General features: G+C 45.9%; 1 protein-coding gene across 5 annotated transcripts in view; it reads right to left on the bottom strand.

The window, feature by feature from the left end:
* ANK3 (ankyrin 3) overlaps window positions 1–27,166 on the bottom strand; it is a 2,768,233-nt gene that overhangs the window by 1,534,856 nt on the left and 1,206,211 nt on the right. Inside the window, exon 1 of one of the 5 annotated variants that reach the window (XM_069611218.1) lies at window positions 19,899–20,282. The exons of the other annotated variants lie outside the window; for them this stretch is intronic. Coding sequence (XP_069467319.1) covers window positions 19,899–20,012 — 114 coding nt within the window. The 5' untranslated portion in view covers window positions 20,013–20,282. Of the gene's footprint in view, window positions 1–19,898; window positions 20,283–27,166 lie in introns of those variants that run through there. 5 annotated transcript variants of the gene reach the window in all.

Here is a 27,166-nt window from a genome sequence, read left to right as displayed (position 1 = left end):
TGAAGGGAATGATAATGTGACCAATCATTAAAAAAGGTACACAATACCCAGCATCTTACATAATGAGGATATTGCAATGCACCTATGAGTTGTGTGACCTGCTAAAGTAACTATTTGCTCTACTGCTGGTCAAATTGATCAGTGAGTTAAGTACCTGCAGTCACAGGTTCAAATATCACCAGGGCCAACTCGGCTCCTCATCCTTCTGAAGTCGATAAATTGAATACCATTAAGTTAGCCAGTACAAAGTACTATATTATATAGCGCTTAGAAGTGAGAGGATTCCAGCACACAGCACAATGTAAACACGTGATATTTGTATTGGGTATTATTTGGCCACAGAACTTGTCTGTCTGGAAATATCCTTAAATTGTCTACTATTTATGGCATAGTTCACAGCGAGCCATCTGGAATCAAGCTCTAACTTAGCTAAAGCAATATCTCAACAAACATCCTCCAACAAGGGACTTCAGATGCTCAGGCTCCATGACACTTTACACCAGCTAGCCAATACCACCCTATCCAAGACACATTCTGGAACATTCTGCCCATTCTTTCAGAACCATGGAAGGCCATGCGAAGCTCAGAAAGCTGTTAACAGTGTAGCTTTTCAAACAGGCTTTCAAATTGCCTGACATAACTGTAGCCCCCTTTTCACCTGGGTCAACCCCCACCAACTCGCTATTCCCACCCTTGTATCATCCCTTTGCACGGAGCCGACGATCGCCAGACAGTTAGGCCCTACTTATGCACTGAGAAGACTATGGGGGAGAGAATGCATGTTATATGGCTTGACCCCCTATCGATCCACTTGCTCTTAAAGACATTGCACAGGCATATTCTGGATTATGCACATGCATTGGGAATGGTTGACTCCCTAACCCTCCTTTTTTATCCGGGCTCCACTCCATGAGGCATGTGCTGCTGCACTGGGTGCTGCACAGATCACCAATACATGATTATATACACATACACACACCTAGTTGGAAAATATAAAAGCCTGTGTCTCCAAATAAGGCAGCTTCTGAAGGTTACGCAGAGAAAGTATATGGAGGTGTTGTAGAATTGGTGAGATTCTATGAATTCCACAATCGGCATGCGTTTAATAGGGGAATTAATGAGCTTTCTCTTTATGCTCTCTCATTCCATTGCTAAGCCTGATCATTGATCAAAGATATCGGCACTGCATTTCATGTATTTACCATCTCTTTTAGTTAAAGCTTGGTTTACGTTTTGCATGTTTCAGTGGTGCGTTGAAGGATGTCCACTCCAATGTATGAGCTGACCACTTAAATCCTTAACACAATTTACATTTCAATTGTCACAAATGCCTAAAAAAGCCCTATTGTTGCAAATTGAGACGTGTCCTTTACTACACGATCACTGTAAGGGGCATGTGATGAATCTGACAGTGTCATTACTCCTTTCCCTGAGATAGCCTCCCCCTATGTGGTCCGGGAACGTCAGCCGCTACCTGATCCTGACTGTGGGGGGTGGCTATATGAGGGAGGACCACCAGGGGGGGATGTGACTCTCAGGGAGACCAGATGACATCAATGGGGAAAGTCACATGCCCCATCTTTCCTTCAAGGTAAGTTTCCTCTATGCCCCATACTATAATGGCATACTGTGGTTTATGGTCATTGCATAGAAAAAGATGCATTGAAATGACAATGCATCGAAAAAGATGCATCGAAAATAAAAGCATCAACATTTTATGTTTTACATTAAAAGTACATATCCATCGAAACTTTTTCCATTGAATGGATATGTACTTTTAAATGTATAAGATAGCATTTCGATGCATTTATTTTCTACATTTCAACATTACATAGAGCTGTCCAGTGCTGAAATGTCGGCACTGACCAGCTCCTTGTAACATTTAAATGTTTTTTTGTATATTTGGGGGGTTCCGCCTCCCTAGCCCCCACGCTCACCTCCCTTAACCCTAACTCTAACTCTAGCTCTAATCTAACCCTTAATCTAACCCTAAATATAACCCTAAATCTAACCCTAGCCCCAACCCTAACTCTAGCCCCAACCTAACCCTTAATCTAACCCTTAATCTTACCCTAAATCTAACCCTATCCCCAACCATTAACCCCTAACCCTATCCATCGAAATTAAGTATCGAAAATTATTCAATTGATATGCTTTTCGATGGAAAGGCAATTCAATTAATAATTTTCGATGGAACGGTGTTAGATGGAAAGACCAGCTACCGCATACTGTTACACTCCTCCCAGCTTTTATGTAGATCTACTTTGGTTACTACCCAAACTTCCATGAGGGATAGTACGTGGACCACAGACACGAGAAAAAAATCACAGAGTAATGAAGATTACGAGACCCGGAAGCCCAACGCAGCAGTCTAGTTGTTGGAAGATGAATAATCCAGACGGGGAAGTTTAAATATGGTCTGGCTACACCCGATAGGAAGAAGGAGCAGGAGAAGGAGAGAGGAAAAGACGCTGAACTGCAGCATCACCCGAAATAACGCTGAGTACCACACTGGGAAAGAACATGCAGCGGCAGGCGGCGTGAAAGCAAATCCAAACGAGGAAAGGAGAGGGCGCCCGAGTGCTGGTGGCTCACCGCTGAGAGAGAGCAGCACGAACCGCGCACCACGGAAAGAGACGGCAAGGGTACAGCACTTAGCTGGGTGCACACAAAGCCAGTACACTGAAGCAGGCGGGACTAAAGGAGTGCTGGAGGCAACAGGTAAGCCTGGGGAGAAAAAGAGGGTTACCGGGTTGCCAGAGCATGTGTACCGCTCCATAGGAATAACACAAACTGAAGAGAAGGGAGGTCAGAGAGGCCAGAAGTTACCGGTGAACACAGAGCACAAGTGGGTTGCCTAAAGTTAGTTCCTTCTTGAAAACACGAGAGGCCAAAAGCAAAGCCACTAAAGAAATAAAAGGATTTGTAAAACAAGTCACAAGTGGGTTATTGAATCCCAGCTTTAAAGAGAAAGTAATATGTGTGATAAAGTTCTGGCAGCAAAGTATACCAGGTGAAGCTATGTATTTGTGTAACAAAGTCCTGGTGGCAAGGTGTACCAGGTGAAGGTAAAATTAAGTGTTTGTGTAACAAGTCCTGGCAGGAGTGTATACCAAGTGAGGATCAATAGAGAGATTTGTTATAAAGAATCTAAAGGAAGGTAATGTGCTTAGGATAATGTACTATAAAAACCGCAAGGAAGGTAATGCCCTTCGGATAATGAACTGTCGTGAAAGTATATAAAGGAAAGGAAAGTCCTTAGGAAGAGACATACCCTCAGTATTTGCTGTGTGTTCAAAGGTGAAGAGAAAGCCTGGGCAGGGAAACTGCTCCCCGATAAAAGATACCAAAGGGCAGGAGGAGAGAAATCCTCTTGGAACCTGATTATTCATTTTTAACTTGTTGTAATGGAACATGGAATCTCAGGAAGCAAGTTGTTCTCTGGAACTTTGAACATGTTTCATTGGAACCCTTTTCATTGGATTGGAACTTTTGTGTTGAACCTGAACATTTGGGCACTTTTGAAAAGCAAGAGACAATATCCTTTACATCGAAGAGTTTATTTGGAGTGTGAGGACCAGTATAGGATTACTGACACAGGACTTTCTTTTTGTTGGATATCTTGACACCGGACAGACCCATTCGTTTTGGTTGAGGTAGGAAAATTCCTCCTAGATTAGGGATATTGAGGTATTTTCCAATCCCCATTTATTTGAATACATTTCTTTTAGCAACAAACATGACTCCTCTGTGTCCGTGTCTCATTCCTGGCTCCGCACAGGCGCCTGACAGTGGTTGAAAATCACTTAAAAGCCAAAAGATCCTGCCCACCGCCAAAATGATTGCCTGGCCTATATGTAACATTTGGGAATTCAATTCACATAAAGCGAGAAGCAGTTACCTTTTCAATTGTAAGCTTTCACAGGATTTTCATTGACGTGACAATTGCCAGCATCCCACCTTTTTCAAATCACTGTTTGCTTTCCAGCCTTTTTTTTTTTATCTCCACAGTTCGTAAAAATGTCTAGCGTGCATCAACAGCTATGTCATAACCTAACCCATTAAGGGGCAAAAGTAATCTTCTTTAATGCATCAAACTCCCTGGAGTGAACCAGGACAGTGAGTACTGTCAACGAGGGCGACCAGGAGAAGGGAGGTTGTTTACGAAATACCAATTCATAGCCATATGCTTTCAACTCTTCTATCCATGTGTAGCTGCCATCTCAGCAAGTATTAGGGCTGCTCCATCTTACGAATGTCACACTGTCTAATTGGCTATCAATGACTATTGGGTTTCCGCCCTCCTTGATCATACTTTAATGCGCACACAGGCATATTACGGAAAAGGGCAGAGGTTTTCACTGGGCAGTAGGCATAATTACTGAAGAGTGGGATGCTACCACTGTGAAGTGGCCCAGAGAAAAACTCTGCTTCTTACAGTAACGTTGGCAGAGCTGAGCAGACTTATGATACAAAGCAGATCCCATTTGCACACGGTTGGGCCAATGCGGCGTGTCCTCCCAAAACCACTCTCACCCAGCCTCCCTAGACTTTGCCAGTGTTGTAGCCCATTTTGTTACTATAGTGCCAGCAGAGTCAAGGCATATCCCACCCAAAAATAGTCCAGCCCACAACTGGTCTACTTTTAGGTGGTTTTTGGATGGCTCACTGCTATGACTCACCAACACATGTGGGTGTGGTTTATCTTGCTGGACACAACCCGACCCCCTGTAATGAGTGAAGAAATCCACATTTACTGAACAGTAGCATGCACATAGCTCCCTCCCCGAGCTCCTGTGGCTTTCTGGGTGAAATTAAAATAGATGGAGTTGCCTCCACTGAGACTGTTCTCTCATGTCTCCAACTTACTCTCTACAACTCACGGGGACAGGATGTCTTCTATACTCATCCTTTTGGACCTCTCAGATGCTTTCAACACTGTCGACTCCTCCTCCCGCCTCTTCATTCTTCAGGGCCTTGGGTTTCGCAGATCTGCTCTACCTGGATCACCTCATAACTGGAAGGTTGCTCCTTTAAAATCTCCTGGAACTCACAAACCTCTGATCCACACCTCTCACTTTCGGTGCCCCGTCCCAAAAACAAATCAGTTATTTGATCTCTGCTTTTCACCCTGCACTAAGAAAACATCTCTCATCCTTTGGATTATCACCTCTTTCTGGAAAACACTAAAACCGCTCTCTCCTTTCCCTCCTTCACCTTATATTAGAACAAAATACCAATGGTTAGTCTGCAATTCATCACTGGATGGTTCTCGTTACGTCATCCTGAACTCTTAAAAAATGGAAGTCATCTTTGTCCAGGCTTCCAATCACATCCCCAACCCTTCCTTCCCCTGTCCCCTTCTCACCTGACCTTCTTTCTTCCTCAAGCAAGGCTTGCAACCTTGGGAGTTACCTTTTTTATGCGGACCTCTGACTGCAGCAATTCATCACGATCACCACCTCTAGTGCTTGTCAACCTTCTCAACATTCAGAAAATGCACCCATTTCCTAATCAGCAGTCACTGAAAAATCTAATCTCTACCCAAAGTCCTAAACTTCGCTACCCACACTCTCTCCAACCTACCCAGATTTCTCCCCACTTCTACCTACTTACCTACCTACCTACAGCATGCTGGTTGGGTCTGCATGCACAACCACTGCCTTTCCATGTTCTCTATACTAGTCTACAAAGCTATCAGTGATTTTGCTCCTCTGCAGCTGTCTGATTGTATCTCTGTCTACTCACTATCTCGTTTCCTCTGCTCCTCCTCTACCCTCAACCTCACTGTCTTATGCCTACGTTTGCATCCTCTCACTTTAGCCGTTTCTCCCTACTCCCCCCAATCCATTGGAACTTGCTGCCCATCATAATCAAAGCCAGCCTGACTGTAGACCTCTTCATAGCTCAGCTTACAATTCACTTACTTGCCAAAGAGAGAGCTCCCCTTGACCTCTCCCCGTTCTCCCTACCTAACCCCACCATTCTCTCAAGTGCCACGTGATAATGCAATTGTGTATATACTCCTCTTTAGTTTGAAACACTTTCTCCTCTAGGTCAATATTGCATTTGTTAGTCCAACGTTTCTTATATTTTTGTTTTGACCCTGATCTATGTCAGCACTTGTTCTCCTCTTTGTGCTATTGTGCTATTGTACAGGCACCCTATCTGGGTAAAGCCTCTGCCATCTGTAAGTTAATTTAAGTCACATCTATATTAAATTGACACCCCTGTTCTTCAAATAAATACAAATACAGATAAATAGTTTCCACTCTGCCCGATTAGGCAGCAAGAGATGTATTATTTTCTGTAAGCCCTCTTCCAGGATTCCTGTCCAAGTGGAAACACCTATCCACTAAGCAAGTATACAGGCAGTTTATTAACTTATTTGCTGTGTAAATGCCTGTGGTGTGCTCCATTTCTTTCAGACCTTTTTTCTACTTCTTGAAGGAGAGCAATCGAGGATCTACATTCGCATTATCCGTATTGACTAGGTTTAGCCATATTAATAATAACATTCCTAAAATGACCATTTATAAAGCGCACATTCCAAACAGAGTTTTACATAGGCTACTGATGAATGTGTGCTACGATAGCCCAGCTTTTAGTTCTCAATTTATCATCATCAAATGATCAAAAGAAGGAATTGACCTGCCTCGTACCAAACTATATATGCAGGAATTAATCTGGTGACCATCAATGTCAAAGTAAGCCAAAATGACATAATATGGCAAGAAGGTTGACAGAGATGGAAACTTCAGTGAAATTACATAGACTTTAAACTTTTGAAAAGATGTCTCTCAAATGGTATGTGATTTTGTCTTTAGAAGCTGGATGATTTCTTAAGGCCAGAAGCTGCACGAGAATTGAAGATTGAATGGTCACCTTTGGGTTGAATTGGAAAAAGATACGATGGGAAATACCCATTCATCTTCGACTCTATATTCGAGAGTTGTACATAAGGGTAATATTTTACCACCAGACTCTGAGGTGAGAAGAAAATGTATTTGCCTGCCTAGGTTGATTGAAATGCACTCTTGCGCATAGCAGAATGCAACTATGACAGGACCCATATGGCTAATCACACCTGAACACCTGCAAAATATTTGTGCATAAAGGCTCAACACAAGATTCAATACGGTTTGAAATGACTTTATGCAGGCCCAAGTAGTAGTAAGACAATTTGTAAAGCACTTTTCAACATTAGTATGGCCCCAGCGCACTGTAGGTTGAGTCCAGGTATGGAAAAGGGTTCAGGAGGTGCTAGTATGCGTGTGTGCATATTGACCAATATTTAGGATGTGAGGGGTGGCCAAGTCTCTGCTGTCCAGTCCTGTAGAGCTAGCATGTAATGGGTGGTAACCAGTGAGGTAGAGAGCATATGAGTGAGCGGGATAGAGGATGTGTGTGCAACTACGTATCAATTTGTTGTCATGAACGTTAGCTGCATTCTTATGGCAGAGGTGTTGTGCGAAGTGTGTTTGAGAGGTGTATGATGGCAAGTGCGTGCGGGTTTGCGGCCGTGTCCACAACATGTTAAGGCTGCACCAAGCCGCCAGCAAACGCTAACACACCTTCACTGCTTTTGAGGCTAATGATTTAAACTTGCCCCCACTTGAAATGCAAATGCAAACAATGGGCCTCATTACGGGTCTGGCAGTAACGCTGCCGGTGACAGTGGCTGCCGGACCCGTAAGGATTTACCAGTGCCTGACCTCCCGTTGCAACCGGGGGATTACAACCCCGCCAGCCTGGAAACTCAGGCATCGGTAAATTAAGTCCTCACTCCCATAGAGTCCCATATGACTATGGTAGTGCGGACCACGGAAGCACCGGCACCGTTAATAGTGGTGCCAGTGCTTCTGTGAAAACTCTGCAGGCGGGTGCCGTCCCGCCCAGCAGTTCTGACCTGCCGGACCGGAAACAACGGTGCCAGTAAGCTTACCAGCACCGTTATTTCCGGACCGGCACACTTAGAATGAGGCACAATGACTTCTGAGGTAGGGGATACACAACCAGGGGCTAGTTGAATATTTACACCTGAGAAAATTGCAGGAGTTAAGTGAGCCATTAAATAAAGTCACCATCTGCTGTAGATGCTGTAGAAGGCTGTGTAAAATATTTTTTGTGGATACGGACTACCATTTGAAATGCATATGTCAGTCAACGTAATGTGGAGATGCTTATCGTGTCCCCAAAAATAAACATCAGGTAAAAGAGCATTGGTGCACACTCCAGTTCCATCCACAAATAGCGTAATCAAATCCTGCTCTTCTGCCCTTCTACTAGGAGTAACCATCACAAATGCAATTTGGAGCTTTGTGGAGTTAATGTGGGTGGATCAATGGTTCTTTCATAGGTGACCTCTTTGCGACCTTACATGGCCTACGCTTTAAACATAATATTAATATAAACAGGTTTACAAGGTATAAATTTACATGGTTCTATGTGGTTTTCGTGAAGCGCACGTAGTACAATTCTGTCCTTGCTAACTATGACAAATCTGACTATTCGTCCCGTCTCCCTTTGAGGACAGGGAGGTGAGCCTGCTTAGCAAGACTCTCCCTAAGGGTCCGGGCAAGTGGGACCTCCCTGTGAGTGGCTCCCTTCGTGGGGACAAGGACTCCCGTTCTGATAAGGAACTTCCGGTCCAGAGAAGATTATCTGCCCATTATCTGCCTACATGGGAATTGGAAAGACTTACTTCTGTTCTGAAAACTTCTGTTTTGATACCACCGAACAGTGACAGTTCCTCTACCTGTTTGGTTTCAGGAAACACTGTATCTCACCTGAATGCCACCGTCAAAGAGCATCAACAAAACCCTCTTATTTGTGACATTACTTTGTATCCACTGAATAGTGAAATTTCGTCATACTCTTTGGCTTTGAATAATGCCGGATCTCACCTGAGCACCACATTCAAGGAACAAGGACAAACCCTTTTGATCGGTATGACGTATATAAACCCAGGAAGAACTATGAATAGAGAGCAATCTCTTACGCAGGGCAGAGAGTGAATCCTATGCAGAGGGGAACCTCTGTGGAAGAGACATCATGGAGAGGCAAAGCCACGCTGGGCCGTGGAGCCGATGGTAGCATGGAAAGCGTAGCTAATGCTAGCCGGACGTTGGAGGGCTGGCGTCCCATCGGACTAAGAATCCAAGCTAAGGGGAAGAGGCGGAGGCGGGGTTGAACCTGTTTTCTCTGCTGGTGCGTCCACAAAGAAGCCATGGTAGGCCTGATGCTCGGCAACCAACATGGAGACCCGATCGCCAAGGAGGGCCGAATCCCCGAGCTTCATGCTCAAATGATGTTAGCTTCCGAGAGAAGCAGCACCAGGGAAGCGAATGCTCCCACAGGGCGACTACTGCTGAGAGGTACAGAGACTGTGAATCAATGCTGTGCAAGTCTACGAGGTTGCGGGAACCTGAGAAACCCGACAGGGCAAGCACCCTATGTGAATTAGAGCAAGAGCAGTATGAACGCTTTTTACCAAGATTGGCAGAGCCTACGAGGTTATGGGAGCCAGAAAATCCCAAATGGGCAATTGCCTCTGTGAATCTGATTGAAAGAGATACGAACTCTTTGCATCTAAGCTGGGAAAGCTAACAAAGTCAAGGGACCCCGACAACCCAAACTGGCAAGCGTACTATGTGAGTCTAGCCAAGCAAAAGCTGAAAATTTAGAATCCGAACTGAGTAATTCAGTGAGGATACAGGATCTTGAGAAACCTGAGTGAGCAAGTGCCCGATTGAAAGAACATAGAATGATAGTGTGCAAGTCTGCCAGAGAGCTGTAGGACGCCGGGGGGGGGGAGGGTGGAGGAGGGTCCAAGAGCCATTGACATGTTATTGAGAGACTTGATTTAAGAGAAACCAGTCAAATACCTTTTTGTTACTTTTGACTATCGATATCGACTGCCAGAAAGACGTTTACTGTTTTAGACTTGTGATAAGAGGAAACGTACTGAGGATCTTTTCTTTTGAACAACGTCTGCTAGAAAGATTTGAACTGTTGTACGTCATTGAAGAACTTTTGAACTATCGACAGTATCCAATTGTTGGGCCAAGCAGAAGTCCAAGACAGAGGGCTTGCTGCTGTGCCTCTGTTTTATTTTGTAATGTGGTAGGGCCAGTTAGTTGGTTAGGATTCAGATTGAGAATTGTTTCTTTTGGACACTGATGAGCCCCCTTGGTTTTTAGTTTCGATAGGTAGGTAACTTCCCGTAAAGAAATAGAACAGGGTAGGAGTTTTCCTTTTTAGTTAAATAAAACCATTTTTTGAACATTTCGGTAAATTGTCCGAATCCTTCTTGTAGTTCTCTAGATACCCCTGCCCCACTAAATCCTGCCAAGCAACTCTTTCACTGCAGCTCTCTTTATAAAATCTGTTTTAGCATTTTTCTCCTCCTTTTCTCACATCAGTATTTTTCTTCAGGTGTACTGTTGTAATGGACTTCCCTACCCCATACCTGCTTCCGTTTGCTGCCACCACCACCACACCTGTGACCAGTTACTTCTTGCTCCCCCTCCACAATTCCACTATTCAATGAAGACCACTGTTTACTAATACCCACAACCTGCCAACACTCTACCCCATGCCTGCCCCTTACCTCCAGGCCCTCCAGCCTTGGCCGTCTCCCTGTCACTCACCACAACTGGCCCCCTGTTCCCAGCCTTGGTCCTTGCTATCCCAGCCTACTACCATTCTCCTGTAGTCAGTCTCCATCTTCACAGACAGAAAGAGACAACAAACACTTTGGCAACTTGGCAGACCATTTGTTTGCCAAGCTGTGGGTGTCTCTGAATCCGATGGATCGTGCCGGTATTCAGCAACCCTAGATTCAGTGTATATTGAGGAAACCTTTAACATCTTAACTAAGGATTGAAGACAGCAGTTGTCAGGGGTAAAGACAAACACATTCATGAGATTGAAAGTGTTACGGTACAGGAGTGAGTAGCAACAACATGCTCTATACATAAAGGATTATTATTATTTATAATCTGCAGCCAGGCTGAGTAGCAAAAATCAAAGGAAAAACAGCACTGATCATCCAGTGGATTTTGAACATTGGCCATGTTGAGCGATAAAGACCAATATAATTGCCCAGCTTCCACAGACAGCAATGGCCGCTTAAGAGAGATCCAACTGGATGAATGTGCGAGTTTGGCCTCAGCCAGTGTCCTTCAAGAACTATATACCTAATGTACATGCATTCACTAGACTTGCATCTTACGAAAGGCCTCAAATGGTAGAAGACACATCTATGTGATTGATATCCAGAACATTTACATTCATTCCTGTTATATCGGCATTTATAAGGAAAAACCTAGACGGCTCTCTGAAAGAAAATGTTAATTTCAATTCAAAGATGGAGATTCAGAGCCCATCCTTAGTAATTCTATCCCTAGAATAAATGCAACAACAGCTCAGTGAGTTAAGAACTCACAGATGTGATCTTTTTTCAGTGTGTGGGTGGCAGGTTCAAATCACAAGAGGCCTAACAGCCACTCATCCATCTGAAGTCAATATAATGGGTGCCACTGAATAGGTTAGTAACTGGTAATTGAATGTACTACGAAGGGGCAGGAACACTGGCAGCAAGCACTCTATATACAAAACGCTTTGTTATAAGTGGACTTTGGTTGCCGTTTTGCTTGCAGACAGATGCTGGCAACTTGATATTAACTAGCTGAAGGAATGGTCTGCTTATATTGGGTGCATTATAATTTTTTACTACTTTCGTAGAACAGTACATATGTTTTCTTAGTACCTTAAGTAGGGGCCACACCACTCCATTTCACTGGCACGTAAGGCAGGGAAGTTATTCGAGAACACTGGCACTTTACCATAACTTCTACCCTGACTTTTGTCACCTTAGTCTGTGCAATGGAGCAATACAGGAGTCCTCCATGTTTACCGTAGAGGGAGCCCAGAGTAGAAGGTTATCGCAGTCTCGATAGATTGGGTGTCTAAATTACCTGGTGGTTCCTTCTACTGATTACTTTTTCTGCTCTATGTTGAACCCTAGGCCTTTTTCCCTCTTTGCAGGAATCTCATATTTAGGTGTTTTTGATTTTTCTGCTTACTTTGAACCCTAGGCTTCTTCCCTTTATCCTGGACACTTGAATCTGGATGGTTGTATTGCCGTTGGCGTAGTGCTTCTCCCTCACTCGCTCTCAGGCCTCCCTTGGCCTCCCTCTCCTCTTGCCTCCTACTCTCCTCTTTCTCTCCTATATCACCCGATGAGGTCCCCAGACAACTCCACTGAATGGAAGTCTCATCCAAACTGGTTCTCCCCTGCTCCTCCAGAACTTTCAAGGACAACATTGCCTTGCTTGCTCCAGCCTTGGCTGGTTCTGCAATCACTCCTTGCCACTGGCTCCTTCCCGCTTCTCCTCAAGCACTCCCGTGCACGCTGTCCTCAAAAGTGCAAGTTCACTTGCACTTAAAAAGTACCCTTTTTCTCCCTTCCGCCTGAGCATTACCCTTTTGTCCCTGTCCTGCACTTCTCCTCCCCTTCTCCCCTCATTTCTGTTACTGCACTTGCATGCTCCAAATTGTGTCAAGACCTAGTAGGAACGTCATTGTTGTCTTCTTCCCTGTTCCCCCATCCCTTACATTCACCCCCCCATGCATTCTTGTTACGACACTTGGACAAGCTGAATGTCTCAAGACATAGTAGGAACGTTTTGTTTTATTTTTTTTTTCTTCCCTGCACCTCCCACTCCTTTAGCTTGATGCATCTTGAAACACCATTTGCTGTAAAGAGGCGCATTAATACCCAATAAATAAATATAATTCCCCCTTCACCTTCAGTAGCCTGCGTGATGCATGGCAAACAAAATCCATCATTTGCATGCCAAAGGTATAAATCACAGTTAATCTGGGCTATCATAGTTTAAATTCTTTTTTTATGAGGCTCACCCACAAGCAGATGGTGCATGAAAATCAAAAAGTGATTTCTAATTTTTAAAATGAAAACAATCTGCAGAAATCATGGCATTCATACTGCCAAAATATGTGCTATAAAGTATTTCTCACCACCATTTAATGTAGAAACCACCATTTTATTTAGAAACAATTTATGTGACCATTTGGGTTGTCGATCTACTAAGGGTGGCATTCAGTGCCAAAACGCGAGTTTGCCTGAATTTGACCAGGCTTTCTGCTTGCTAGCCTCATCACTTTGGCACATGGCCGAAACCAAATGCTCTTGTGTTTTGTAGGACTAACATGAAAGAAGACAACACAGATGTAAACTATCATGTTTTTAAAAGATGGGGTTGTTGACACAGCATGCTACCCTGTGTAGAAAGGAAGTTCTTAGTAACCTTTACTCAATCCCTTCTTCATGAAATGGACAGAAGCGAATGAAACCCGCAGTAATACCCCAAACAACAAGTGTGTAGCAGGTCCTGGCAGGGTTAGCCAAAAGTATAATATTCTTCTTAAAATTGAGGTCATATCCTGGATGGCAGTGCCACAGTAATGGCACATCCTGTCCCACAGTTTTAACACAAATACTTGTAAAGCACTTGTAATGAACTGCTGCAACTCCTCAACAGACCCTCAAATTGTGATCCAAAGTGTTGCCTATAATGGTTCAGATTATAACGTCGGGCTAGAGAAAGATACTAATTAAACACAACAAACCATTTGCTGGTCACCTGGGAACTGCAAAACAGTAGCCAAGAAAAGTGGATGATACCTCAGGTGTGGTGATTTAGTAATAGGTCAATAAAGGCAAGGGAACCCTGAATAAAGTGTAGATTACAATCCGACAGGATTACTGGTCACAGAGGACTCAAACAAGGTCTACAAGAGAACTGTGGCACATTGCCCTCCATGAAGGCCTCAAACAAGGCCACTAAGATATGAATGGCACCCTGCCGTTCAGGAAACAAGGCCTACAAAATATCTGGCACGTTTCCATTTAGAAAGGTCTCAAACACGCCCTACAAGGTATCTGTGACATATTTCCATTCAGGGACGCTTCAAACATGGCTACAAGATACCTGTGGCACGTTGCCATTAATTACAGCTTGAAACGAGGCCTATGAGGTATTGTGAAGGCATCACAAAGCAGACAACAGATTAAAGTTGGGTCTATCAACTTTTATTAACTAAAAATACAGGGTGGAACAAGGCTTAACTTTCCCTATGCTAAAGTTGGATTTCCCTAATTAAATAAAACGAAGGATAGTATGCGTCAGGAAGTACAAAGAAAATGTCAGTCTGTGTCAAAAACCTATACTTGCCCTCCCATCTAATTTTATTCAATGTGTAGGGATGTCAGCATCAAAATAAATAGCATTCAAATAAAAGTTCAGAGCTTCTTCCAGCTCCTGGCTTGTAACAATCTTTCCCTTCCCCAAGTTCAAGATAATTCACAAGGCACAGGGGCTCCCTTCCCCAACAGTTCAAGTCTTTCAGTTTTCCCAAAACAACAAATTCCTTGGGACACTTCCCAGCTCTTCCAATATGGTTACCATTCACCACTTCATAGATATAGTTCAGTTCCCTGACTTAAAATGACATAAAAGTTCCTGGCAATTCAAACACAAGCTTATTTGCGGGTGCTTTCAGTGGCTTCTCCATTTAGGGGTGCACTCGGTCTAGCCGCAGTTGTCAGACCATACGGTCCACCCCTTGCAGGTCACTTAAGTGATACACTTTACTTGCTTCTTTTCTATCAACACTTTGCCACTGCTTCAGCTTGACAGTGGCACTTGATTCATTCACATATTGCATCCTCTTGATAGTGTACCGTGGCTTGGTTTGCCACCATCCACTTGTACTTTCTTATATTCTCCTGGCTCTTGCCAATGCTCGTTTTCTCATATCATACAGTTCCTTGCATTCTCTTGGCTCTTGCCATGGCTTGTTTTCTTGTATCATACAGTTCCTTGAATCAGGAACTTTCACAAACTTGCTTTCACCCAGATCGGCATTCAAAAGTGCTTAAACTTGCTTTCATTCAAATCAGTGTTCATTGCTAGCTTTGCATGCTTGCCTGCCATTCCGGTGTGCCCCCAGCCTGGTAGACCACCGGTCGGAGCTTACGGTTTTCCCGCAAGGTGTCTCGTCACCACAAGCTCTGTCTCTCTCTCTCTCATGTGGCACCTCGCTCAGTCTCCCAGCACCTCTCTGTGGCTTTGCTCACCCAGCTATGCTTCTCCTGCAGCTCAGGACTCCTATGACTGCATTGTCTGGTCACGCCGGTTTCCTTCTCATGGTCCGACACCGGCCTACAACTTCCTTCAGCTTCGCTTCCCACTGCATATACTCCACATCCTCCAAAGGGTCTCGAGCGCTCAACTTGCCACACCACTTTTCCAGAGTGGTCTGCTTTCGTCCAGCAGTCTGTAGCCCTGCTTCCACAGCTGACTCCCTTTCCACAGCACTTGCTGCTTTTAAAGCTCCCACCACCATGATTGGTCCAAAAAGGGCTAGACCGCTCACTGTTGATAAAGGAGTCCTGCATTACTCTGGCTGGTCTCCTCCTCATCCCAGTCACAACCAATGTCTGCCTGTGTGTGTGTTAATAAAGTGAGGCTCTGTTTCTCTAGTTGGTCTCTTTCTCGTCCCAGTACCAAACTGGTGTTTCTTAGGGGAATGTTTTAGCAGGAAAACAGGGAAAGGATTGACGATAGCCTATACGTGCTTGCAGGACAGAAGACTCATTGGTAAAGGGAAATGGGCGATACCATGTCTCACCTAAGGGAGCCTCATCCCCACTCCCCAAGTCTCCTCCACCCAGGTGATTCTCCCCCGCATATCCACCCCAAAGGGTCAGGGTCCAAGAGTGATGGCCTTTCCCCGGCCACCTGAGAGGAATGTGCATGTGGAAAAAAAATAGAGGACACCCTCAGGTTCCTCACAGTATCTGTGACACATTGCCATTCATGAAGGCCACAAACAATGCCAAGATCATCACTGTGGCACCCTGACATTCAAGAAGGTTTCAAACAAGGCCTGAAAGATATTTATTGCACATTGCCATTCACAAATGCCTCAAACAAGGCCTCAAAGGTATCTGTGGTGCGTTTAAATCCAAGTACACTTACAAACAAGGCTACAAGAAGAGGTCTGTGGCACCCTGACATTCATGAAGGCTTCGAAGAAGACCTACAGGGTATCTGTGAGACACTGACATTCAAGGAGGCCTCAAACAAGTCGAACAAGATATTTGTGGCACACCGCCTTTCATGAAGTCCTCAAACAAGGTATCTGTGGCACACTGACATTCGTCAGGGCTCTTAAATAAGGCATACGTGGTATCTGTGATACACCGCCATTTAAGAAAGCCTCGAAAAAGAGAGAGAGCTTGCAGTGGCGGGAGACCTCAGGGTAAAACTGTAAGCACTGACTAGTGAGTCTACCAAGCTGAGGATACACCCAGATGGCAGGCGAGCACACAAAGCTAGAAATTAACACTAATATGAATGAACACACGTTTAAGCACTTTTGAATACCGACCTGGGTGAAAGCAAGTTTGTGAACTTTTCTGATACAAGGAACTAAATGACATGAGAAAATAAGCATTGCCAGGAGCCAAGAGAATTCAAGGAACTGTATGAAGTGAGAAAATAAGTATTGGCAAGAGACAGGAGAATGTAAGAAATTACAAGTGGGTGGTGGCAAACCAAGCCACAATACAATATCAAGAGGATGCAATATGTGAATGAATCAAGCGCCACTGTCAAGCTGAAGCAGTGGCAAAGTGTTGATGGAAAAGAAGGAAGAACATTGTTTTGGTTGCGTGACCTTTAATGAGTGGAACATTCGTGAAGGCCTCAAACAAGGTATCTGTGGCACATGAGGGCCTCAAACACACACACCGTCATTCACGAAACCTCAATTAAGGCCTACAAGGCGTCGGACACATTACCATTTTGAAGGCCTCAAAAAAGGCCTACAAGATATTTGTGGAACACCGCCTTTCATGAAGTCCTCAAACAAGGTATTTTTGGAACACTGCCATTCATAATGGCCCTTAAATAAGGCCTACAAGGTATCTGTGATACACCGCCATTCATGAAGGCCTTAAAAAAGGTATATGTGGCACACTGCCATTCATAAAGGCCCTTAAATAAGGCCTACATGGTATCTGTGATACACTGCCATTCCCGAAGGCCTCAATTAAGGCCTACAAGGCGTCGGACACATTACCATTTTGAAGGCCTCAAAAAAGGCCTACAAGATATTTGTGGAACACCGCCTTTCATGAAGTCCTCAAACAAGGTATTTGTGGAACACTGACATTCATAAAGGCCCTTAAATAAGGCCTACATGGTATCTGTGATACACCGCCATTCCCGAAGGCCTCAATTAAGGCCTACAAGGTGTCGGACACATTACCATTTTGAAGGCCTCAAACAAGGCCTGCATGTATCTGCCATTCATGAAGGACTCGCATAAGGCTTAGAAGATATCTGAAACAATGTTGCAGTTCATGAAGGGCTCAAAGAAGAACTAGAAGACTCACTTAAGCCCTTGATATGTGAGCACACTGACGTTCACAGGCAAATCTAACCAGACTTCGGAAACATCCATGACAATTGTCACTCAGAGACCTCAAACACTCTCTAAACATGCGTGCAGAGCGAAACACATGAAATAGGTGAGGTCTAAAGCTGGCTTCTGCATTTCAAGGTACAGGAAAATAAATAGCAATACAGATTACAAATCTTTGCAAGCGTTTAACTTGTATATGTTCATATTACATAATGTGCACTCTAGATATCACATGAACCTTTTCAATAGGTTTGATCCAGCAGGAGATGCCCCTTATTGCTCCAGTTTTATTTATTAATTTAAAAGATCGGTTCCCGTCGATAACGCTACAGCGTTTCTCGTTCACTTGAGTATGAGAACCAGTTCAGTGCTCCTAGCTTCGGCTTAGGGGAGGGTGCCGTGTTTTAGGATGGACATATTTGCTGACTTGGGGAGAATGCTCACAGGGCCCCATCAACGTCAGCGTGCCTTTGTGGGAATGTCAAGCGGTGTCTAGGGGAGAAAGTCATTTAGCGTCACCCTGCGCACAGAACACGCCTGCGCTCCGGTTATTCCCAGGATTTCCTGCACTGTGAACATGTCAGCACGCCTGAATCACACTCGCAGCACACCCCTCATCCTTTGTTCGATGACCAGCACACCCCGCCATCCCTTGGGAGTAGAACGCTGCCCCAGCTCCTCGTGCTGTTCCAGGGAGCTGGTTTATTGATTCCCATTAAGTTAAGAATGCAATGAGTTCCAAAACGGGGTGTATTCCAAATGGCCCGAGGAATAATGGGGGCCTTAATGACTCGCTCTAAAAACACAATGGCCCCGCAGACAATGGGGCAGCTTTAAAAGGAGAACCGGCAAAATGCGACATAAGTGATGTTATCTGTATAGCTTTATTCATGTTCTGCTGTGCAGAGCGTGTCCACAAATTACACAGGTCTGCTTAGCTCTGTGCTTCATAGGCCTTACATTTCGGAACCAAACACAAAACGACGCTGTTAGCTAGAAATATCAAGGTTAATGAGTCGGTTGAACCTCACTATATAATGAAATGCCTTTTCCACAGAGGCATGGAGTGCAGGCTCCAAGCCGCGGCATCCACTCCGTGCTTTGCTTCCCACTTGGTCAATAAGCATTTGGAATGAGCACACAAACAAAGAAAGCTGAGAAGGGTAAAGCAGAGGCCGATATGTCTAGGAGCCCACAGACGAAAATATCGCGGTGCGTTAATGCGACCAACGTCAAAAACCCAGAAAGCTGTCACTCAAAGGCATTTAAAAGGCTGCGCCAGAGCAGCCCGCCTCCCTAGCCGCAGCTGCGTGGCGCGGATGGGGCTATGCACTGCATTCGCCACCCTACCCTTCATGCACGGGCTTCCCGTGGCATGTCACTGTAAATACTGCATTATATGTACACGTGTCTTCAGTGTCTGGGGGAGGACGGATGCTGCGAGCTGCTAGGGCCATACAGCCAGGGATGCCCATATGTTGGAGGAAGTCTGCATTTAATTTCCTGTACCCCATGCATCAATGCCCAGAACAAATTAAGATCGCATGCCCGGCAGGGAATCGCACACAGACACACACACACAAAGCTTCATAACCAGATTGCTGCGCTCAGTCCTTGGGCTTTCGGTCAATTCATATTAATTGCAGCTGATGAGAGAGAAAGCACTCTGGGGCCTTTCCCTTAGAACTGGGAGAAGGGAGCCGCGAGTAGAGGTGCCCGCCCGGCGGAATAAAGAGGGGGCAGAGCGGCAAACCCCTTTCTGTTCACGTTATGTGAAAAAGAAGCAGGTGTACAGTAAAGCACACACGGCATCCTGCCCTTGCAGCAACAGCGGCCCACATTCCGCACCTACTGCCCATGTCGCACTAGATTCGTTCCACTTGTCAGAACATAACCTCGCCTGAAAGGCCTCTGATCCCTAAACACGCCCGGCGGAGTTTAAATCCACACCCTACTGCTGGGCAGTCCTGCTGCAGAGCTGGGGGGGGGGGCTTTACACAAATACCCCCCGGATTATTATCCAAGCCCAAGGCTCTCATACACCCCCGCCATATGGCTCATGTACAGGAAAGCATGCTGCATCCCACTGGCCAGCCCCCCCCCCCCCAGCCTCCCATCCCCTCGCATTGGCATGGAGGTGTGTGGCCGTGCCCCTGCAGCAGGTGTGCTCAGGCCTGGTGGAAGGGATGAGCGGCATGCCCCCCTTTCCACCCCCCGTTGCACCATGACTGCGGTGCGCTGGGGGAGGCAGGGCCGGGCAGGTAGCTGGAATGCGAGGCATTCCACCGCTGGAGAGGGCGCCAGCAGTGACCCGTCAGGCCAAGGGAATGGCAACAAAGGGGCGCCCGTCACGGCTCTCGCGAAACGCGGCACAGTACCTTCTTCTTGCGGTCCCGGGAGCGTTTTCTGTGCTTCTTTTTCTCCTTCAGTTCCTCTTCCGCGGTGATTTCCAAGTCCTTGACTTTCTTCAGCTGAGACGCCGCGTGTGCCATGATGGTGCCTTCAAGTTTTCGACAGGAGGGGTGGACAAAAGCGTCCCTGGGAGAGGTGGTGGGTATCCCGAGGCGCACCTGCGAGGAGCAGCCTCACACAGCCCGCATTGCCGGGCGCAGGAGGGGGTGGGCGGGGGGGTCTCGGGCGGGCGTCAGACGCCGGGCAGCCTGCCCTCTGCACACCTCCCGGTACCTGGCGCGCGTGCCCTGCGCGGAGCCATTGTGTGCGTGAATGTGATGGCAGCGGCAGGCAGCTGGGGGCGGCGGAGGCGTTGCGTGGAGCTGCGTCCCCTGTCACCAGCTGGGAGCGCCTATGTGAATCCGGGGAAGGGGGGGCTGCCGGGATGCTGCTCCTTTAAAGAGCAGCCGCACACGCTTCCTTCCACAGCAACTAGGCTGCAGCCCCTGAGACACTTGGGAGACAGCAGCAGCCGAAAGGCGTCCTTTCACTCAAGGGGCAACCCCTGCCCTGGCCAGGCGTGCCGCCTGACCTTGCAACATGCCGTGGCCACCACTGTAGCTTAAATGCGGAGGGTGCCCCACAAAACCTAATAAATACAATTCAAGTTGCATTTCGCCATGAAGACCATCTCCGCATTATGCAGGGCACAATGCATGCTTTGCCATATCTCACAGTGTCCGCTTTATGCAGCACTTAAAAAAAAATGCAATTCGTGGGAGACGGCTCCTGAAGGCACCATTGTGTTTAACAAAAAACATTACTTATTACGACAGATCAGCCAAAGCGAAAGCTGTGACCACAATAGAATTTGGAAGCAAGGCACAACTCGCAGAACGCTTGCTGGCGTCGCCCGTGGGCTGGATGTAGTCCAGGCGGGACGCTCATCACTCCTCGAGCTCGGAATACGGAATTAGGGCCATTAATGTGAGGGCTCGTTCCAATCACCTTGCTATTTTTGCCACCTGGGTCCTCGGCGACAGTAGCTGTTTAAGATTCATGGTAGGAGGAGATATCGGAGCAGCAGTGTTGGGGGTCGGGCGAGGCAGCCGTAATTGGGCAACAGACGTATGATTGTTTGAAGGTCTCCTTGGGGTGTGCTGCAGGGAGGCCCTTCTGCAGTTTGCGAATCCACCAAGCCCACATTGTAAGGGAAAGGGTCTACTTTACTGAGGCCGGGCAGAGCAAATGGAATTAAACGAGCATTGGCAATGCCATTATCAGGGATTTAAGTGGGACTGGGCGCAGCCCCGGCAGTCTCCCAAAAATGTATCTGAAATGGGGCACTGCCAGGGCTCATTAAAAGTCCCCAGTAGCCCCAGCCGATGTGGACGCCAAAGTCCAAGGACGTTTTTCCCCCGCAGCTTGAATTCTCGCTCATGTGCGAGAGCTTCGGCTATAGACAAAAATGCTATTTTCCTTCCATGATTGCGGCGCAGGCCACGTGCCTGGCGGAGGCCAGCGCCACAATAGCGGTACCAAAGGTGAGGCTGCTTGAAGCCAAGACCTTCTTTTTCTAAAGCCTGAAGCAACAGCTTAAGGCTTTAGAAAAAGTACTGTGGACTTGCCTTTTCTTTCATAAGAGTGGCGCTGGCCTCCATCAGGCATCCCTTCAACTAAGAGATGCAGCGATCACACAGGGGTGATCGCTGCATCTTAGTTAAAATGATGCCTAGCAGGTGTTGGCACCACCATTAAGGAATAAAAGTGGTGGAGTCAACCCCTTATGGGCTTCCTTTTAAGGGATCAGCATGATCACTGCAAAGTGCTACCTGCAGCCAATTAGGCCATTAAGCCGGGGCTTGTTAAGAATGCGTGGCCTAACTAGCTACAGGTGACCCTTGCAATTAGGCCACACCCCTTTGACGAGCCCCAGCTTGTTTTCCATTGCCACTTAAAGCACTTGCCAAAAGTTGGGGCTTTTGTGTAGGCATGGGAAAGGCACTTGCTATGCACTGCCCGGTGGTATCAACTGGCCATTGGGAGGTGCAAAATGATGCAAGTGCCTGGGCATCGAATAGTAGTGCCCGGCAAATACCTAATACTAATACACAAGCCAAAACTGTTGACTTTGTCAATGCTTGTTTTTAACAGGACTTCAGCAAAGGTCAGCATCGTGCTTATAAATTGAATGGCTGAAAGCAGACCTGGTTAAGACATTTTTATTACACCAGTAGCAGGGTTACAGCTACAATTAAGTAATTAACTCACAAAACACTGGCAGGTACTTCCAGCTTCCAGTTCAGCTTGCTCTCGCTCTGCCATAGAAGGACTCTTCTGGTCTGCCACTGGCGGCGTCCTAGCGTCTGGGTTGCTCCTTCAACCGTCTTCTCTCCCGGTTCGAATCTCCCGAGCTGACCAAGCTTTGCACCGGCTGTTCGCTTTACTGAGTCCTTCTTTGCTTTTTGTCTTGTTGAGCTGGGACCTCACCAGCGGAGTGCCATAGTCCGTTGACAGGCTCAGTTGTGTACTCCTCTTGCCTCCTCTGGGCCATCTCATCCAAGTATCTTTCACAAGAGTGTTCTGCATGGCTCTGTGAACGTTCTTCTTCTCAGTACCGTCATAGTACAAATTCTGTTTAGATTGAAGGTTCATACTGATGGTATCTAATCTTATAGGAAGAAGAGGAGGAGGAGTATCACAATAGGACTGTGCGTCTGAACCTCGACAGATCTTAAGGGATCGTTTTTAGAGGAGGATAGTCATGGAACAGGAGCCCTTGTCCCCATGGGGGGGATAGGCAGGAGGGGGGGAGTCTCTCCCTGTAAAGTCCTCCTGCTTTTTACCACCACTAGGGGGACTATCGGGTAGTGGCATCATGTCTCTAGCACCACAGGGAAGGGGCTCCCTCCTGGTGAGAAGTGACGCGGTCCCATGAATCGTTACATGGCGCAAGCACCACCTAAAAGCCCAAATTAAAAACGCCGGGCCTCTGGCTCTAAAGGGCGCGCAGAGGCCTGTGTAAGAAGCCCGACACATAATGGCCAATCTCTAGCCAACAAATTCACAGTGGCAATACATTACTTACAGAGAATCCGTCCATTCCAAAAGCATGGCAAAACTACTTGAACATTGCAACATTCTCTTTTGTCAAAAAAGGGGAAATGTATTTTTATTGAAAATGTCAACCAAACAAAATGTGTCTATTTGCCGCGATGCGTGCATAGCACAGCATCTGCCCGGTAAATAATCCCCCATCACGTGCAGTACAACTCCCAGACAGTCTGAATATTTTTAATCCAGAAAATAAAAGTACTTTGAAAACTGGCATGTTTTACCCAGTTCCGATTGTTCCAGGCGTAATTACAGTTAGAGATTTAAAATGCTTCATTTAATCAACAAAACCAAAGAGGGGAAAAACCCATCCAAAACTCTTTACTGGACGAAAAGTCAGGCCTGCATGTCAGGGCGCGAGTGAGAGCGCAGTGTGATTGGGAGTGCTGGAGGCTTTAAGCTTCCTAGGCTGGCGCAATTCGCGGTCATTAGAAGCAGCGCATAATCCCCCAGGCCGTGGGCAGGGGCCATGAGATCACAGCAACACGAGCCTTCTCATCTGGGCACATCAGGAAGGGAGGCAGAGCAAAGATCAGAGACGCATAGCTCTCCTTACTAAGTCTGTAGTCAGGGGACACCATGTATTGTGATCTTCAGCGCCTCATGGACGTGCAAAACCCCTGCTTCTGCAACATGACCACTACATACATGTGGTTTTCAAACCACAATCCTGCATCGACCCGGAAATTTAATGCAGGGGTGCGAAGACACAAAAGTCAGTTATGGTTCTTACCAAACAACACCACCACCGCCCCAAAAAATGGTATCTGCACTTCGTGGCTCTGGGTGAAACAAATAATAATCATCATTATATTCCAATAGAAGATAGTGCACAGAGGGTAGGATTCCATCATATGTCCTGAAAAAGGTCTGTCGGGAGCGAAACACATCTTGCTCGTTATCCTGCCATCACGATGTGGTGCACGGATGACTTTTAATGTAATACACTAACGATTGTTATTTTGTCGATGCTAGGAGCACCTGGAGTGCAAGCATCATCATTTCGTTTTGGCATACGTAGATCTTCATGACATACTCACGGTAATCACCGCATAATATGGAAGATGGTAGTATATTCATTTGAATTATCGCTGCAAAGGTTGTCGGTAACATTACCTGCAATGGGAAGGGCCAGACGGGAGACCTTCCATACACAAAGGCCAACTGCAAGTCCAGCTCCTGGTAATAGACATGCTTTGGGTGGCGGGATCTGGGATTGGAGAGCAACCATACTCTCAAGATGATTAATTCTCTCAAAAGGGACAGCCCACAGCAGGAGGCATCCTCATCCCGTAAGGTGTCAGAGGAGGAAGGCTACTACTTCCTTAAGGTACAGCAGGATTCTTCCCTCAAAAGAATGTTCGGCAGGGGCATTGCTAGGTCTGGAAAAGACCAGGGGCTACGCGGATGTCAGAACTGTCGGGACTGGGGGCTAGGTGGCCTTTTGGTTGTAGCTCCTGAGATTCTATCCCGGGCTACAACCAAAAGACCAGGGGCTATAGCCTCCTTAGCCCCCCCCCTAGCAACGCCTCTGGTGTTCGGGCCAGCATTAGATAACATATCGCGCAACCAAAGGTTAAGGATGAAACAGTTCCCTTCCCGCCGAAGGATCACCCATTTAGCATCCTTCTTAGTCATCAAGTGGGAAAGCAAATTTAAATGACACGCAGATGGGAGAGTAATTGTTCATACACCCGAACATTACAGAAGACTTTGAGCCATTATGTCTTGCTTACTAAATAACGTGAGCCTTGCCTATGGTGTGGACATGGGATTCCACTGATATCATGGTGGGATTCATGGTGGGATTCAAATTTCTAGACAACCATCGAGTTACGCCATCACCGGGGAAGACACAAAACACATACAGATTCCTGCTGCCCTCGGCTGGTTTACTCTCATAAACCCTATTTAAGGTCGCTTATCTTTCCTTTTTGCTTTACTCCACATGCTTGCACCCATGCCCCAATTGTGATCCACACTGGCATATTTGGTACGTAAACTGGCACCGTCAGTCCCATGTATTTTCTGCTGTTGCTGCTATTCTCATTCCCCATGCAGGTTCCGTGCTGCAGAGTGTTGGCTGCAGTTCCATTCTCTGTATAGTCTCCTCTATCTGAGTTGGCTGGCTTTCCTCCAGTAGGGTATGGTGTATGATATTGTTCTCTAGTCTTACACAATCAGGCACTTCCTCCCCGCACAGGTACACGTTTGGGCATGGTCCATGCTATCATAAACTTTCAATTACTTAAATACTCAAATCTCTTCCAGCACAGTACTATTAGGCAGACACCAGACTACCACAAGGCATAAATTAGTTTTGCAAATTTGATTAGTCAAAAATGCTAAATAAAAATATTTTGATTAGCAATCCAACCTAAATGATTAGCAATGTTCGCATCAATATTCCAAATGGGATGAGCAGTTTATTGCAACAATGACGACACACAGTTTGTGTGTGTGTGTACCATTTTTTGTTTTATTGTCAAGCTAGTAAGGACATTTTGCCAGTGCTTGGTATAAAGGAATTTATGGCTAAGATGTGTCTTGAGATGTACTTGGTGTACATCTGCTCTTCTTCGGAGTGCTTGGTCTCAACTTCTCAACCGCACCAGCAAGTCATCTAGGTTTCATGCACAACACATACCAACAATCTGTTTTGAATTCAACCCTGCTGGCGAAGGGCCATAGACTGTCTGCTTTAAAATTGGTTGGTTTTTCATGTGATGTGCACTGTTCAAGTCTAATAAAACCAGACATTATGCTAGCCCGTTGAAAGCGGAAACTTCATACACATTTGTACAAACAACTAGAGCCGAGAACATGATCCAGTGCCTGAACTGTTGGCTGGGTGCAAATCCCAGCTTCACCGCTTAACTTGTGTGATCTTTGACAAATAATTTTCAGTCAAAAATTGGAAATGACTTTTCACTCACAAAAAGCCTATGTTCTTCAAAAATGTTAAATAAAGTGCTTGTTGCAGCTCCGTAATGTAACAGTCACCAATTATGATTGCACATCACAATTTGTCACTTGGCTCAAGGAACTTAACTGTCCATATGATGTCATCTACTATCAAAGACTGGTGATAATTCAGACTGGCATAATTCTATGTCAACGCTGTTGGGAGTGTGATAACTAAACATGGAACAAGGCACTGTACAAATAGACAGGAGGAAGAGGTGGGGTGTATATATGAGCAGGAGGTAGAGTGTGCAGAGGGACTGGTAGGAAGTGAAGGCCCCAGCTGGTGGATACAGAATAGTGGGCAATGGATGGATTGGCTATTAAACAAGTGAGCCATTTGCCCAGTAGGCCTACCATCAAAGAGTCTGGGGCGGGTCCTTTGATGGTTTAGGGCTGCCGCCCTGCATGTAATCACCTCTCTCCCTGTTTCCTCTCAAGCTAATAATGGTTGTCTCAGACCAAACAAATACATTAGCACAACTAACGTGCCTGTGAGACTTTCTGCAGCACCTTCCTCCTACAGTCTTCAGTTTAAACAGGGCTGACCACTATTCTCCCACAGCTACACAGCTCAGGTTCACCTACAGGATAGATAGCTCACTGTGTTAGGTGTTTGCTGTTGAGGTCTGTGCTCACAGTGTAGATAACCATGTTCAAGCCCAGGAAGGATCAAATCAGTTTTTCTTACTAGGTTTGATAATAATTTGTGTTAACAGTGCTGTGAAGCATGGTTAGAAGCACTACATAAAATAGACTATTAACCATTCTGTTTATCTGTGAACGTGGAGTCAGAGCAGAGGGAACGTCAGTTTACTACCAGGTGACAGACTTGTTAGCAACAGGCTTAGAAGTCTTGTTTGTGGCAGTGCTGCGCACAGAGGTATTTACTATAATAGAGGCGACTATGAAAATATTTAAACTTTTTTTTTTTTACTATTCTAGAGTCTGATACTGCCCGTGAGTAGTCGGGTTTTATATTGTTGGTTTGTTATGTTATGTGCAGATTCATGTCCAATAAAACCAGTTACTATGTTAGCACATGAAAGCAGAACCCTGTGTCCCAACAAATAAAGATGAAGGCACAGTGCAGTCCCTAAAGTGTAGCCTAGGCTCAAGTAAACGCTTTACTGCCTAAATAACATGTGCGATCCTTAGCAAACCATTTACTCTCCCT

Source organism: Ambystoma mexicanum, chromosome 8, assembly GCF_040938575.1.
Source record: "Ambystoma mexicanum isolate Mex_15411 chromosome 8, UKY_AmexF1_1, whole genome shotgun sequence".
Taxonomy (NCBI): Eukaryota; Metazoa; Chordata; class Amphibia; order Caudata; family Ambystomatidae; genus Ambystoma; species Ambystoma mexicanum.
Note: the sequence above shows the minus strand (reverse complement) of the source record. Positions and strands in the feature narration are given on the sequence as shown.